This window comes from Podarcis erhardii (genome assembly GCF_964252035.2).
Source record: "Podarcis erhardii genome assembly, chromosome: 2".
Classification (NCBI taxonomy): domain Eukaryota; kingdom Metazoa; phylum Chordata; class Lepidosauria; order Squamata; family Lacertidae; genus Podarcis; species Podarcis erhardii.
The window spans coordinates 43,079,690-43,092,068 of record NC_138498.1 but is presented as its reverse complement, the minus strand read 5'-3'; the positions used below and the strand labels follow the sequence as shown (position 1 = coordinate 43,092,068).

Genomic DNA, 12,379 nt, shown 5'->3' with positions numbered 1-12,379 from the left:
TCTTTTATCTACTTTGAAAGAAACAAACCTATAAAAGTTGTTTTGCTTTTTTTAAAAAAAAGAAAGTGCCTATCATTACAATGCACTGGACTTACCAGTCACTTTACAGGCTTCCAAAGCAGCACCTGGCTGTTGATGAGTAAATGGTGTCAAAAAGCTGGGCTCCTCTTTACGGTTACACATCTCATCCGTCACTTTCCCCTCTCTACTCACTGCTTCTAGTTTCTCTGAAGAACCAGGGACAGTCTTCTTGAGAACAATCCCCCCTTCCTTTGACGCCCCCACCAAAGCCACATTTTCCAGAGATGTTTTTGCATCTTTAATAAAGGCAGTTATTCTTTCTTCACCTTGAGGGCACTCAAGGGCAGCAAAATCCTCTTTTTTTGACACCAGGGACATTGGCGCAGTATTTTCTCCATCATCCTTGTGCTCTTTCTGCTGTTCTGATAAAGTAGTGGGAATAGCTTTCTCCATTCCTTGTGGATTTCACCGTGTCAATTTGACAAACCAAACATCAAGGCTTTGGGTGGATTTGCATCAATTACTGCCAGACAACCTATAATAAAAAAGTGACAAAATGTTCAAAAGACTGAATTTCACACAAGCCCTTTTCAGACATTTTGGTTAAGATGCAGTACACTCAACAGCTTCTGAATTTATATAACAAATGCTTAAAAAATTGTAGCTAAGGCCTAAGAACAGCTCACATTTCTAGTGTGGAGCACAGCAATTCCTATTTCAACAGACTAGCATGCTACAAGAAAATGAAAAATATGAAAAATGAAAAACATATTAACCTCAACTTCACTGTAGGACAGAGGGTGGCCAACCTGCAGCATGTGAAACAGGTAGTAGTAGTAGGTTGTAGTATGCCCAGACTGGACAGGAAGGTTGGCAGTAACAAGTCTGAATCAGTCCTGCGGTGCCAGCTCAGTCCCTGACTCAGCAGCCTTGAAGCCACTATAACCTTTGTGAGGGATTGCAAACCTGTGGGCCTCTAAATGTGGTTTGTCTACAGGTCTCCTCATTTCTGACCACTAGCCGTGATGGCGCCTGAACATCATGTGGAAGCCTACAGGTTTCTCACACCAATTCTAAGTGGTATTATATCATGCTTTGGGCTTTCTCGTTATTTGGCAACAGTGGCTATTAGCCATAATTGTCATGTTCTACCTCCACTGCCAAGAGGCAGTATGCTTTGAATGGCAGTTGTTGTGAACCAACGGTGGGGAGAGTGTTACTGCACTCAGATACCGAGTCTAAACTTCCCAGAATAGGCCCCTGTGTTTGGCCACAGTGCTGGACTAGGTGGTCCTTTGGCTTGATCCAGCTGATCTCTAAATGTTCTTATTATCACAATCAAAGAGTCATAGGGGGGGTTTCCCCCTACAACTGACTACCATGACTATCCTTCTGGAACTTGCCAGGAAGATTGTCCACAATGAATTATCTAGTTTGGGATTTAAGAGTAGATCCATACCTTCACTATAAAATAACAGCGGGATGAGCTCTATAGACTTCTCCACATCCTTAATGAAAAATGTGTCTTAACCACATTTTAGCCGTTGCCAAGATGTTTCTGAATGGGAACTTGAGGCACTAATAGTGCTGCAGCACAAGCATTAAATTGTATCGCTGCAATCTATGCTCACAAATCAAGTCATCTCCTCAGAGGAGAATGGTTGCATTGAGTGCAAGTGAAAACAAGGAAGGGTAACTGTATAACACTTATGTTCACCAGGTCCACAGGGATACCCTACTTCCCTTACAATAGTTTTCTTTTATCTTGGCTGTTGGACTACAACTCCCACCAACCCTGACGGGAGTTGTAGTCCAACAGCATCTGGGGACCTCACTTTAGAGAACACTGCCTTACACGACACCTGATAGGATCCACAGTTCAACAGCTGTAATGGGATGCAAGGGCAAAGCATTCCACATAAATAAGCAAAAGATATTACCATCATGGGGTGATGGGAAAGAGAGGAATCTGCTGAATTGTGGGCTGGTCTGCAACAATGAAGCCAACTCAGATCAGCATCAACAGAAATAAATAAATAAATAAATAAATAAATAAATAAATAAATAAATTGTTATTTATATCCCGCCCATCTGGCTGGGCTTCCCCAGCCACTCTGGGCGGCTTCCAACAAAATATTAAAATACAGTAATTCATCAAACATTAAAAGCTTCCCTAAACAGCATTCACAGCATATTGATGCAATCCACCTTTGGGATATCATAATTCAAGGGATGTGCTCTTGGGAATTTTCTTTTACCTTCCTCTGTATACTCATAATGACTATGCCTACACACAGGATTTACACTGTTTGTTATCAAATTATGTGAAATCTTCTGTTTTCCAACTAGCTACTATGCCATTTCTTATCAACGCTGCTCTTTCTAGTTTCAGGCCTGCAGAACTGAGCTAAACCTTCATAAAACAAATTTTAAAGCAAGACATAATGGAGTTCATTGTGGGTTCAGGCAATTCCTTCAAACTGGTACTGTCACATTGAACAAAATAATATGCTGAAACCAATTTCATACACAGCAAGAAATGCAGAACTCATTAATGCATTTTAGACATGTCCTATTAGTTTAAATATATTTATATATTTATTAATAAGAACCCCTATTTGTTTCAGAGATCCCAATTAATTCTCGGCACAGAAACCACCTTTCTTCTAGAACTGGCTGTGTATATATTATCTCTCACGCACATCCACTACATGCTCTTGTCACTGGGCCCCTCTTACGAGTCCTATTATCTCTTCAACTACCCCACACCCTGACCAGTTGAACTAGCTACCAGTGAGACACAAATTATTTTTGTCCAAATTTATCAGTTCCAATGTCATTCTACATTAAAACTGACTGGGGAGAACACATGCCATGAACATACAACTTGCTCTCTATAAAACTTTAATTTCAAAATCATTATTTTGCACTCTGGATTACCTCACAACTTTCCTCAGCAATTAATATGAAATATACTACCACATACACACAATCCTCAGGTAAAGGACACATAACAAACAAAACAATGTCAATGAATCACAGTATTTGGGAATCTACTGTTAACAGCCCAGTCCATTTCATGTTTATAGAGTCTCATGAGCAGAACCATAATCACAGGATGATCCTACCAGCAGAAGGGAACTCCTCCATATTCAAGCCATTGGGTTCACTGCAACTTAAAGGTAAAGGTAAAGGGACCCCTGTTAGGTCCAGTCGCAGACAACTCTGGGGTTGCAGCGCTCATCTCGCCTGGCTGAGGGAGCCGGCATACAGCTTCCGGGTCATGTGGCCAGCATGACTAAGCTGCTTCTGGCGAACCAGAGCAGTGCACGGAAATGCCGTTTACCTTCCAGCCGGAGAGGTACCTATTTATCTACTTGCACTGCATGCTTTCGAACTGCTAGGTTGGCAGGAGGTGGAACCAAGCAACGGGAGCTCACCCCGTCGCGGCTTACTTACAGGTAAATGGGCCTCAGGCTGAAAGCCTATACTCACTTATCTAGGAGCAAGCTCCTTTGAAACGGGATTTGTACTTCTAAGTAGACATTGGTTTTCACATACATGTGCATACAGTGGCAGCTAAGAATTCTATACAGACTTTTTTCTCTCAGGCTTCCCAATACTTAGAGAGGGTCCCCCGCCCAAAAAAAATAATACACTTAATGAAACTGTGAAAGAACTTTAGGTTAAAATTCAAGCCAGAAATTTAGCAATGGAAAAGAAGTGACCACAGTATACTTCAAAAGCTTAAACCCCAAATCAGAAAGAACTAACTAATTACAAAACAAAATGAATTCGTCAGTCAGAGAACTATCTTCATTTAATAATATTTTAGCAGAGCAGACATAAGAGGCCCTTACATGTTGCCTAGTCCACAGGCATCATGTTATTATCCTATAGGGCTACTTCTATCGAGCCCAGATTTGTTCTCTTTCTACTGTACTTGCTAGAATCTAGAGCCAAGATGCAGAATGTCCATTTGGAACCTCGAGAAGTGCTGTAACTTAGCAGTGAGCACTGAAGAGTGTGAACAAACCAGTGCAAGCAACAGAGCAACAAATGTAGTTACCACTAGGAGGAGATAGATGCCCAAAAGTGGTGATAAGTGAGGCTATGGCAATCTAAGTAAACACATGTGGCTGGTGCATGAGAGGTGCAAGATAAAACACAGGAGACAACAGCTTAGCAAGTCTTTTTCCTCAAGGTGACAAACTTGTTGCACCTTTCTTCCATACAGGCTGTTCCTGGATGACACATTCACCAGATGAGCCACAATAATCACCCTGAAACATGTCTTCCCAATCTGTCACACTGTGGCATGTGCCAGGAGTGACCTTGTAAATCCAGTATTAGTTCACAAAGATGCTACAGAAGAAGAGCAGCAATAACAATAGGTCTATATACATAAATACTTTGCCTGGCATCATCATCATAATCATGAGAGGCAATTTGGTTCTCAAACTGCCTGCCCTATTAGGTTCTTCTTCTGGTTTTGAGGCTGAAGAACTAAGCAGGCCATGCCACCAACAAGCTACCTCTGACAACTATCATTGCACAGAAAATACTGGCCAAGGAGGACTGATGCACTGCCAGAATTCCTTCTGTTGTGCACCTTTGCCAGGAGAAAGCAGAGCAAATTACTCGAGGAGGAAATTATTTTGGCAGTTACTGAGTAATTAATTTTTCTAAAGTGGCAGTTATTAAAAGCACAGTTCAGGCACTCAAAATTGCCATAGAAGCCTTTTATAGGGTTAAGTTCAGAAATATAATACAGAAACTTCATCATTTGCCACAGATACTGTAGAAAAACACAGACACAAAAAATGAAAAAGAATGGGATTAGTTCCACAGAAAGGTTTCACACAGCAATACAAGTTCACAATTTTAAAATTATTATAATCTGGATCCACCAAAACGTGCTGGAGCAGTACAATTATCAAAACCATTTAAATGAAACTAAACTGCAATAGCATGTAAGTTTACTCTGAAGTAAGACCCGTTATATTTTTCCTCAGGTTAGAGTGCACAAGATTGCAGCCTAGGAATGATATTTCTGTTTCTAGTGCCCAAACTTTGAGTTTGTGTGTACTGTAAAACTTCCTGGTTAGCACACAATTGTCATGTCTTGCTGAATGCCTTTATGTACCACTTTTTGTCACAAGTGACCTCTAGACAGTTTAATTTAGTGATAAGATACTTTGTTGGTACAGTATATAGAAGCAATGCAACTGATGAAGAATCAATCTGATGAAGAATTTGAGAAAATTATTTAAGTAACACTATCCATGTACAGGTTTCTTTACAGACATTACTCTAGAGAGATATGCCTCAACCCCAGAGAAGTTACAATCTGAATTTTCCCATTGTGGCTTAGGCAAGGTGAGCAGAGAGAGACTATTAACAGGAAGAGTTTCCAAAGAATCTTTTCAGGAGCTGTGGTCTCTCCCCTCCGGAAGTAGGATAATTTACACAAAGAAGTGCTCTTTGGGCTCTCTTTCTCTGGCACCCATAGGCGCCGACTCCATGGGGCCTGAGGGGGCCCGAGCCCCCTCAAAAATTTGTTTGGGGGGGCTCTGCCCCCCCAATAATTTAAGAAAATTATTAGTTATATTATGCTTTGTAAAATCACAAAATTATGTTGGTATTTTTTATTTTCCTTGTTTGACGAGTTAAAACAAAGTCACTCCCGATCTAGAGAGGGGGTGGGGTTGCGGGCTCTCGACCCATCAACAATCTCGCGGGGCTGGCGTCAGCCCCGCGAGAAGCGGGGATTCCCCCTAGCTCATTAATATTCACCGCCCACGGCGGCAGCCAATCGGCTGCCGCAAAGGGCGGGCCCTCACAGGTTCACTTAAGGTCGGGGCAGCCCGGGGCTCGCCCCTTTCGTTCCCCCAGCAGCAGCGGTTTGGAGGTCTTGGGCCCCCCCAATATTTTTTATAAGTCGGTATGGGCCCCCGCCCCCCCAATATTTTTTATAAGTCGGCGCCCCTGCTGGCACCATACATAGGGCCATGTTCACAGAAACCCTTCCACATATATTCTTTTTCTGAAGAGGCTAAATAAACTGCCTATATTGTTCTATACCTTGCTGCATTTCAGCTCAGAAATTCATCTTCAAAACGTTAGGAGAGTCTGCTGAATAAGGCCAATGGGCCCACCTAGTCCAGCATCCTATTCTCACAGTGGCCAACTAGATGCCCGTGGGAAACTCACAAGCAGGATTCAAGCACAAAAGCATCCTCCCCTCCTGTGGTTTCCATCTTCATCATAAACCAATTAACAGAGCTACCATTACAGTAAAATGTTATGAAGCGTTTTAATAACTTGGTCACAATGAAAAAACCATGCATTCAGTCTTTCAGCTGCAATCACAAGCCTTCAAATACACAAGGCATAGCTAATCAACAACTGCCTGAACATGCAAGCAGACTGAGTTCTAAATTTAATAAAAACAAGCCTTTTAAAATAAGTTAATTCCACAGCTACAGTGCCAAATGCATGCATACATATGAGTCTCTATTACTTAGCAGGACTTCCCATTACACACATTTCTGCAGTAACACATCATGGAGGAACCAATAAGCAACTGTTAGAGGCCTAGGGAATACTAGCAGGCAAAAGAAGCCCCGTTTTCCATCACCAGTCAAGCAATCTGCCATCCATGAGAGGCAAAGAGCAACTCTCCAGGGTGTGCAATCAAATAGTAAACTCTGTTTCTACCTGTCCCCACCAATTTATTTATCTTTTAATATTTCTATACAGTACTGCTTTTCAGTTTATTCCCCCCAAAAGTAAGTTTATAACAATACAAATAACCATATACTAAAAACAATTAGTGTCAAAACTGTCCAACAGAAATAACAATATACCGTACATACTAGACAAACCTCTTTGGCAGAGAACTCCATAAGTGGAGGGCCTTCCCCAACCAAGAGAGACTTCTCTCCAGTTACCACTCACCTCATCTCACATTATTCCTAAAAGACTCTCAACAGCTTACTTGTTTTCCTGCCTGCGTCTCTATAAGAAACATGAAAGCTTGGAGCAGAGCAAAGGAATCTGATAGCTTTAGTAAACTCTAAGCCCTAGCTGGACTTTTCATCTCTTATTTGACCTAAATCTGTAACTTCTAGAAAGGCAAACAGTTACATGCCTGCAGTAAGGGAGACTTGGAGTCACTCTTCACTATCAGTCTGTTGGGAGGAATTAAAAAGGTACCACTGACAAACCTTTACATATAGGATGCCCTGTAAAGGCCTGTTTTAGTTCTTTTTAAGAGTTTTCATTCCTTTAGGATCACAGCAGTCCTCATACACTGGCCTGACTTGCACATCACACTAAGCTAAACCATGGCTTAGCTCAACATAGCAGCAGGAAGACTGGAAGAGCAGCAAGGCAGTCACATTATCTTCTCTGGAAGCCCACACACCTACATGATCACATTAAGTCATGGTTTGGCTTAGTGTGACACGTAAACCAGGTCACTGTGTCTTTTAGCTGAGCATTATATGGGTATCATAGAATCACAGAATTGTAGAATTGGAAGGGACCATGAGGATCATCTAGTCCAACCCCCTGCAATGCAGGAATCTTTTGTCCAGTGTGGGACTCAAACCTCTGACGCTGAGATGAAGAGTTTCATGTTCTACCGACTTGAGCTATCACAGCTACAAGTATTAATTGGTTAATTTAACTAATCAATGGCAATGAATATTCATCAGAGACTGGTCAGATGAAGTGGACTAGTCCACAAAAGCTTATGCTATAATAGATGTTACTCTTTTAAATTGCCACAAGATTATTCGATTATTCAGAGATTTTGCTGCCACAAATTAACATGGCCATACCCCTGAAACTCATCTAAAACAACATAGGCAAATGCATGTAATGTGGTGGACTATATATTTTAAGGTTCAAATAGTTCATCCTGAATGTTATAACTTTTCCAAATTCCAACAGGCAGCACTGAGCCTTTCTTCAGGCCATGTTCAGTAAAGCAATCCTTTGCTGCAGATTAAGTCTCATATTACTGCTTCCTGCATATAATTAAGGGAGGTATACATTTGGTCTCACTCTACATCCCAACACCAATGGTGCCAAAAATCAACAATACATACTACCTCCCTCAAAAATATTCATTATGCAGTTCTTCTATCTCCGTCACTAAGCATGCCTTTCACTCTCACTGTACACAGGTTAAGATGCATCCAAGTACTCTCAACAGTTCTGGCACTACCTGTTCTATTTCACCTTGAGCATCCCACTACTTCCTTTCCAATGGACAGTGCCAGCTGAAAATACGGAAACTAAGGTCTGCAAATGACATAACCAGGAAGACATCTGGGTATGGTAAAGATAAACACAATATAATAATTTAAGCAGAAAATGCCTCACCCCATATTAACTTCAAAACATTTTAAAGTGCACCAATATTGTCCAAGGCTTCATATTTCACAACCTGATAGAAACAATGCTTACTCAGCACAGTCAAAATAATTTCTATTGGTCTTTCTTCCAAGTAAGTAGATTTAGGATAATAGTCTTAAGCACTGTCCTAACCGATTCTTTGATTTGCTGCAGCAGCAAACCTTTGGCAAATTGCCCAAGTGAGAGCACGCACCAAATAAATTGCCACTATCAATGGATAGGAAACTTACTTCTTAGTAGACATGTATAGGATTGTGTTGCAAGTCCCACAGAGTGCAATGGGGCTCACTCTCTCAGGTAATCAAGTACAGCAACTTAAAGAGGGGAAGAAGAGGCAGAAATCTGACACAAAGTAGACCTATGTCTGTGAGTCCTCATCCTAATGGGTGCAGCAGTTCCGTGTATTGCACTAGTTCAACCTCATCTATTTCTCACAAGTATAACTTCATGTAACAGCGCATGACAACACAGAGGAACTGTGCCAAGGAGAAGACAGTGGCTTCTTTACAATGAAGCCCCCAAACTCTTGGATCTTTGGGTCAAGCAAAAGGCAGGTGTCCTCTCTTGTCCCACCCACCTCGAGGCACATTTGCTCTCCCTCCCAGAGGAAACACTGACTTACCGGCTTGCTGAAGAACCTCGGGAATCATTCATGCCCCCACCCTAAGCACCACCACCCCACTCGCCCACGCAGAGGGTGTGTGTCCCTTCATGAGCATCCCGCTCAGTCTCATCACCTGATGCAGGTCCGGATGCCCATCACTCCACGCACACCTGTGACCCGCCTGCCGCTCGGAAGTCCTTCGACGGACACCTTCCCCCTTCCCCGGCACCTGTCCGCCTTCCCGGGCGCCTCCCCCCAGTCACCTGCAACCCCCTCGGGTGTGCCTCGCCGCCCAAGCCTCCTCGAGACAGGGCACCTTCCACCTGCCACCTGCCCCATTCGGACTCCCCACCACTTGACCTCCCCACTCCGCTCCGCTCCAGGGGGGAAGAGCAGCCGGAGCTCTCGCCCGGCTCGTGGCCTACCTGTCACTTACCTCCCTGACAGCAAGGCTCATTCACGGGCGCTCCTTCCCTCCTCCTCCTCCTCCCTCCTTCCCTGTCACTTGCCCTCCTCCTAGGCACCGCCTCCTCGTCCCCTCCTGGCTCCATCCCCTCCGGTCAGGTCCTCCTTTCCCAGCCTCGCCGGGGCGCACTCACCATCTTGCGCCCAGTGCTGCCGCCGCCGCCGCCGCCGCCCCGCGCTGGGTGCTCAGGGCTTTCTCGTTCCCCCTCGGCAGCCCCGCTGCACCCTCCTCTTCTGCCCTCCACCCGGCTCCGGCCTCTTCAGCAGCAGCAGCCGAGGCCGCCGCGCCGGGGACATGGCTCCTTTAAATCCTCCTCCTCCTCTCTTTCAGCTTCTCCCCCCGCGCCACCACTCCCCGCTCCGTCCCACCAACTCCCTCCCTTTCTCTACCCGGCCAGCCCAGCTGCCTGCGCCGCTCCCGCCGCGCCCCCCTCCCCTCGCCTCCTTCCGAGTCGCGACCGCAGAGCGTCTCTAGCAACGCGACAGCAGCGGCGCCATGTTGGGAGAGGCAAAACGAACTCTCACCCCTACCTCTCGCTCCGGGATGACGTCATGGGGCCGCCGAGGCCAGGGCCTCGGGCAACTATATTGCGCGAGCGGGGCAGGCTGGGGTTTGGTGTCTGAACTAACGGGCCGGGGCACTGGGACAGCTGTGGTGACTCAACTTGCCCAGGGTCAAAGCAAATACCCTCCGAGCTGTGGCAACGTGGCTTCTCTCTTGGTGGCCACCTGTCTCCGGAAAAGAAAACCAGGCGCGGGCCACGTTATGTCCAAAAGCCCGTGGCCACTGGGGAGGAGGGAGAGAGGGCAGCGGGCAGGTGTATTGGCGCTTCTTGCCAGGAGTTACGCCTGAGGAGACCGGCTGGGGCAGTCGCCCCGGGAGGGAGGGAAGAAAGGAGGGAAACCTGCATGGCTCCTTTCTCGTTTCACCGGCCAGCGGCTCCTGTCACACGACGTCCAGAAGCGCTAGCCTCGAATACACTTACTTCTGACTTGGTCCAGCACGCATGGCGGGAAGGAGGCGCGCCCCCTATCGGAGAGCCCTATTGCTAACCCCCTCAGCGCCCCGAAAGCGAAAGGGCGCCAGAAGAACCCATACACACAAGTTCTTCAGCCTTTGATATGAGTGGGGTTTAGCTGGGTGGCAAACCTAAAAGCGAGCGACCCGGCCGCATCAGGCGTCCAAGCACCCAGGGCGAGTGGATGTTTCGCCACGCAGGCGAACGTCCGTGTTCCGAAGTGAAGGCGGGACAGCTCACCCCACCCTTGTAAACACCAATCAACAATACTGATAATGAAAACGTATTTACTCTCCACGACCAGAGAAACTAGACGTTCATTCTTTGAAGCTGTGCATTAACGCCGCCCTCTTAATTTTGGATATATTTTTTTGTTTCACTTTGCTTTCATTTAATCCAGAAATAATTGAGTAAAAATAAAAGATCATCAGAGTTGACTGCCAAGTATGCATGCCTGCGGGCTTCACACAGGCACTGTGAAATCAGGATGCTGGACTAAATGGGCATTTGGCCTGATCCAGCAGCTTCTTATGTAATTATAGGATTACAACTTTAGTATTAACAGAACAGAAAGCAAGCCTGGCCAGATGAAAATCCTGCACAACCAAGAGACTGTGATTCCTATAATAAAATTACCAGGGCTTGTTCCAGTCAGCAGATCTCCTCTCTGTACATTTCTCCAACATTATTACACCATCCAGCATTTTCCAAACATCTAGCCCATGATTCCAATCTCCTATTTTGTCTCTCTATGATCCTCATGAAACCCACACTGCAATTTAGGTTTACTCAGAAGTCCCACTGAATTCTTTGAAAGGCTACAATCCTACACCCGCTGAACTTTTTGTGACTTCTCTCCTTGAAAATGTCTCCAGTAATTAAACTGGAAAGATGGCATCAGGAAAAGGGGGGTGGGGGAGAGACCCAAATTGCCCTTACAATATGGGGTTGCATTGTCATCATAAAGTTCCCTCAGACAGTATGGCAAGCCATTAAAAGAAAAGAATACTGGCATAATGTAAAGGTAAAGGACCCCTGGACAGTTAAGTCCAGTCAAAGGTTCAAGCCGAGGGAGCCGGTGTTTGTCCACAGACAGCTTTCCGGGTCTTGTGGCCAGCATGATTAAACCGCTTCTGGTGCAATGGAACACCATAAAGCATGGAAACACTTTTACTTTCCTGCCAAAGCAATACCTATGTATCTACTTGCACTGGTGTGCTTTCAAACTGCTAGGTTGGCAGAAGCGGGGACAGAGCAATGGGAACTCACTCCGTCATACAGATTCGAATCGCTGACCTTCCAACCAGCAAGCCCAAGACGTTCAATGGGTACTGGCAAAGTAAACTGATATTCACACCATGTAAATGACTTTGCTTCCCAGGCTGCTGTGCTTAAAAAGACCTCATAGATGCTTGATACCTTAGAAGAGCTGATACTTGTCAGAATAAGATATTATTATTTATTATATCTCTATACTGCTCTTCAGCCAAAGATCACAAGGTGGTTCACAATATTGGTCAAAACCAGCGCTTTGAATTGGGCCTGGAAACTAATTGTCACCCAGTGCAGTTGGCCCAGGATTGATGCAATATGCTCAAACCTCTTGCCCTGGTGAGCAACTTGGCCGCCAAATTCTGCACCAGTGAAGTTTCCAAACCATCTTCAGAGGCAGTTCCATGTATAACAGTGCTATAGTACAGTGCTTTTGTTCAGTTAAAAGTAATGTGCAAGGGCAAATGCCGAAATAAGTCAGGAAGGGAGTCTGTTAATTGTAGCCACAGGTCACTGACGGGCCTGACTCTCTGCTGTCTTTATACCACTGACATCCCCATTCCATACTGTT

The 12,379-nt window shown here is 45.0% G+C and overlaps 1 protein-coding gene across 8 annotated transcripts in view; it reads right to left on the bottom strand.

Annotated features, from left to right (window-relative positions):
• The window catches only part of WIZ (WIZ zinc finger), a 57,760-nt gene extending 47,142 nt beyond the window's left edge, over nucleotides 1-10,618 (bottom strand). For 6 of the 8 annotated variants that reach the window (XM_081848625.1, XM_081848629.1, XM_081848630.1 and 3 more), the window contains exons 1-2: nucleotides 9,489-9,550; nucleotides 96-556 (exon numbers count right to left, since the gene is read on the bottom strand). In XM_081848625.1, the coding sequence (XP_081704751.1) occupies nucleotides 96-474 (379 nt within the window). In that variant the 5' untranslated portion in view covers nucleotides 475-556; nucleotides 9,489-9,550. Of the gene's footprint in view, nucleotides 1-95; nucleotides 557-9,488; nucleotides 9,551-9,651; nucleotides 9,854-10,503 lie in introns of those variants that run through there. The other 2 variants (XM_081848627.1, XM_081848626.1) reach the window with 2 other exon arrangements.
• Nucleotides 10,619-12,379: the final 1,761 nt, after the last annotated feature.